This window comes from Nicotiana attenuata, chromosome 11 (assembly GCF_001879085.1).
Source record: "Nicotiana attenuata strain UT chromosome 11, NIATTr2, whole genome shotgun sequence".
NCBI classification, from domain to species: domain Eukaryota; kingdom Viridiplantae; phylum Streptophyta; class Magnoliopsida; order Solanales; family Solanaceae; genus Nicotiana; species Nicotiana attenuata.
In genome coordinates this window covers 54,114,474-54,119,212 of record NC_031999.1, presented here as the reverse complement: position 1 = coordinate 54,119,212, position 4,739 = coordinate 54,114,474, and the positions used below count along the sequence as shown (strand labels likewise).

At 38.1% G+C, this 4,739-nt stretch overlaps 1 protein-coding gene across 1 annotated transcript; it reads right to left on the bottom strand.

Annotated features, from left to right (window-relative positions):
- LOC109234907 lies at positions 1,416–3,625 on the bottom strand. Its single transcript, XM_019400948.1, has 3 exons — positions 3,574–3,625; positions 3,248–3,529; positions 1,416–1,777 (listed from the first exon to the last, which is right to left on the bottom strand). The coding sequence occupies exons 1-3, from the start codon at positions 3,623–3,625 to the stop codon at positions 1,416–1,418; spliced, it is 696 nt and encodes a 231-aa protein (XP_019256493.1).

Sequence of the window (4,739 nt, the reverse complement as noted above, 5' to 3'; positions counted from 1 at the left end):
GTATATAGTTTTTGGACTTGCGTGCAGCGTTTGGATTTGGAGCCCCGAGACGATCGGGCGAGTTTTGGATAGGTCCACGGAGTGTATTTGGACTTTGAAAAATTGTTGCAGGTTTAGTTCTCGGTATTTTGGCCTCTCGATCTCGCAATTGCGATCGCAAATGCGATGTCTGATTGCATAACCTTTCTCCATCTTTGGTTTTGCTAGCAACGGTGGATTTGACAGGTATGTCTTCAAGTTCTTGAGTGCTCATTGACATTCCTCAGACCATTCGAGCTGATCTTGTTTTTTGAGAGCTGAAAAGAATTTAAAATATTTTTCTGATGACTTAGAAATGGATCTCCCCAAGGCTGCAATTCTTCCCGTTAATCTCTGCACCTCTTTCTTATTTGTGAGCATGTTAGGAATTTCTTCAATGGCCTTAATCTGCGCAGGATTTACTTCAATACCTCGATTAGAAACAAGAAAACCCAAAAACTTACCTGACGAGACGCCAAATGCATATTTCTCGGGATTTAGCTTCATATTGAATTTTCGTAAAATATGAAATGTATCAGACAAATGTTGTATATGATCCCTCGACTTTTGAGATTTGACAAGCATATCATCTATTTAGACTTCCATGATTTTTCCTAGGTGTTCCTGAAACATCTTGGTCACCAGTCTTTGATACGTGGCTCCGGCGTTTTTGAGGCCAAAAGGCATCACTTTATTACAATAAGTCCCCCTATCTGTTATAAATGAAGTTTTTTCTTCATCTAGGGGATCCATTTTGATTTGGTTGTACCCTGAATATGCATCTAAAAAGCTTAACAACTCATGTCCTGCAGTAGCATCAATTAGCTGATCTATATGTGGTAATGGAAAAGAATCTTTAGGGCATGCTTTATTAAGGTCGGTGTAATCTACACAAACTTGCCATTTGCTATTCTTTTTCGGTACTACTATAGTGTTGGCCAACCAATTAGGATACTTTACCTCGCGGATAGACCCAATTTTTAATAATTTTTGAACCTCATCTTGAATCACCTGGTTTTTGAAAGCCCCTGCTTTTTTTATTTTTTTATTTGACAGGTGGATACGATGGGTCTTTATTTAACTTGTGAGTCATTACTTCCGGGGGTATTCCTGTCATATCAGAATGGGACTAGGCAAAACAATCTATGTTAGCTTTTAAAAATTCAATCAACTTACCTTTCAAGTCGTGGCTTAAGTTGGCCCCAATATAAACTTTCCTTTCAGGCCATTGTGCAAACAATGCTACAGCCTCTAGTTCTTCAATTGTTGTTTTGATATTGTCATTTTCTTCTGGTTCTTGAATAGAATCAGGCCTTGAGTCCACATCTGTTCGCCCTTGTTCAGTTGAGGTTTGTGCCGTGATATCCTCAACTGGACTCTGTAATTGCTACTTTTCTTCATTTTTTTGTATTTGAATCTGCTACAAAATTGATGCTTCTGGAAGTCTGTTGATCCCCACGAATTTGACGTATTCCCCATGGTGATGGGAATTTCATAACTTGATGCAAGGTAGATGGAACAACATCCATCTCGTGAATCCACGGTCTTCCGAGAATTATATTGTAAGCCATTTCCATCTCTACTACCTGAAACTTCGTTTCTTTTACCACTCCTTCTGCGAATGTTGTAAGTGTTACCTCTCCTTTTGTCACAACGCTCGAATTATCGAAGTCGGACAGGGTATGTGCCTTAGGTACCAGTCTATCTTCTTCTTGCATCTCACTTAGTACTCTTAGCAAAATAATGTTCACGGAACTACCTGGATCAATCAAAACTCGTTTCACATTAGTATCATGTACAAGTAGAGAAATTACCAGTGCATCTTTGTGGGGGGTTATCACGCCATCCGCGTCTGCATCATCAAATGTAATACTTTCTTCCTCCAGAACATGTCGAACCCGTTTCCCGTGTGTAACTGTAACTTTTAGAAATTTTCTTGGCTGCTGTATATGTCACGCCGTTAATTTCTTCGGCTCCACTTATAACATTGACGGTCCTTTTTGGAAAAAGAGGTTTGGGCAGCTTCTGCCTGTTCTTCATGTATGCTTGCTTACCATTTTCACTAAATAGTTCGGTAAGATACCCTTGCTTTAATAAATGGTCCACCTCACCTTGTAATAGTCTACAATCCGCTATTTTATGACCATGGTCGTTGTGAAACTCACACCAGTGATCAGGGTTGCGCCTATTTGGATTTGATCTCATTTCCTTTGGCCACCGCACCTTATCACCCATGCTTCTTAAAACAGCTACGAGCTCGGAAGTGCTGACATTAAAATTGTAACCGCCAAATCTTGCCTTCAAGTTTCTATCATCGTCTCGCGTCTCTTGCATGTTTCGATCGTTCCCAAACTTTGAGGATGAATCCGACTCTTTATTTCTCGATCTATGATCATACCTTGAATTGTCTTGCTTTGATCGTGAATCTTTTCCCGCTGGACCCATATATGGTTCGTATCTATTTTTACCAGACCTTTTTTTGGTTTTCGCACGTCTCGAACTTACCTTTTCATCTTTTTGGGACCATGAGTTAATATCTTCTTCTATCCTTTGCTTCGTGCTGTATCTGTTGTAAACGTCATTCCAAGTTGTTGCTGGGAATTCACAAAGACTTTCCTTGAGTCGCCTCGTGGCTTTTGAGCTTTTCTCATTCAAATTACTGGTAAAGGCTATAGCTGTCCAGTTGTCCGGTACTCGTGGTAGCGTCATCTTTTACGCTGGAATATATCCACGAACTCTCTAAGCAACTCTGAGTCTCCTTGCTTGATTGTGAAAATATCTTCCATTCTTTTGTCGACTTTTTGAGCTCCCGAATGCACTTTGGTGAATGAATCTGCAAGCTCAGCAAAAGAATTTATAAAATTTTCGGGTAAGAGAGAATACCATGTCAATGCTCCCTTGGTGAGTGTTTCACCAAATTTCTTGACCAATACTGATTCGATTTCTGGTTTGGTTAAGTCGTTGCCTTTCACGCCAGTTGTGAATGCAGTCACGTGGTCTCATGGATTAGTTGCTCCATCGTATTTTGCGATAGCGGGCATTTTGAATTTCTTTAGAATTGGGAGGGGAGCAGCACTTGGCTTCCAAGGTTGTTGTGAATATTTGTCCATGTCTATTCCTTTGATTACTGGTAGTACTCCAGGTATTTGCTCTATGCGATCGCTTTGTTCCTTGAGCTGCTTCTGCAGAGTTAGAACTAAATTTTGTAAATCAGAATTAACCATGTTACCTGGTTTGCCATCACGAGACTCGCTTAGAGTTCCACCAGTGCCTGAATGCACGAGCCCAGAACGTGGGTTTTCCAATGTATTCTGGTTCGGAGTTGGTATTGGCGGCGCAACTGGCAACTGGCTAGTAAAAGCACGGAGAGCATTACTGACTTGCTGAGCAATCAAATTTTTTAAGGCATCATCAAATGCTTGTTCATTTACAACTCCATCATTTTGAATCGCCTCGACTCCGTTTTGATTTGCAACTCCATTGTTTGTCTCAGATCCATCTGGAGTTCCTTCTGGTGATTAACGTTGTGAATCATGTGGTGAAGGAGGGGGAGACCTGTCTCTTGCATTATTTTCTTGTTGTTGAAGACCTTGTTGACGATTGTCATTGATATTCGACATAGTAAGTTGTTTGATGAGAGAATTGATTTAAGAAAGCAAAACGATTATGAGATTCCCGGTAACGGAACCAATTTATTTAACCAAAAAGTGGGATTTTGGCCAAAGCTTATTTTTAGAAGAACCCGGGCTACTGATAATCAAATAAAAATATGAATAATGTATGTAAATAAAAGTTGAATAGAAAATGAAGTAAATCGATATATTCCAGTAGTATTTCGTGTCCTTACAAATGATCAGGTTGCCCCTTTTATAGCTATTTCTAGGTGATATGTTTTGCCTTTGTCATAATAAGGCCAATGTTGACAATTAAAGGTATTTAATGCTACATTATAAATGATAATCATTATAATTCAATACAGATTCTCTAACGTTCTCAGTATTTAATGCCTATTAAATACTGTATCCGTTTCAACTTTTGCTGTGAGGTTCATTCTCTTATATTGACTTTTGAACATAAAGAGGTGCGGGTACCGAGTCTCTTGAACCTCTACTCGTGTATGTTGTATCTCGTGCCTCTTTAATTATTCTTTGTTGATCGTCATCCTTTGACCAGTCTACGTGTCATGACACGTCATCTTTCATTAAATTCAATATATACGAACTTAATTTTTACCAATACACTAAACATGTGGTAAAAGGAAAGAACTTACCCACACGAGTGTTTACTAATTTGCTCTAAAGTGTAATATTAAAAAGTTTTATCCAAATTTACTTTCTCTTATTTATGTACGTTCTACTAAAACCTAACATAAGACATGTATATCAATGTATTTTCATGCTTTAAAAGTGTAATAGGAAAAAGTTTTATCCAAATTTATTTGCTCTTAGCTATGTACATTCTACTAAAACCCTACATAAGACATGTATATCAATGTATATTCATGCTAGCGTTTCAATATATCACCAATGGTTCGAACCCATAAAATTTGAATCCTCGATCGACTATGAGTTAGGGAGGGGCGGAGCTATAGAGCGGAAGGGGGTTCCAGAACTCCTAATTATACTGTGAATACAACATTGAATTTTTATGTATATATATATATATATATATATATATATATATATATATATATATATATATATATATATATATATATATAT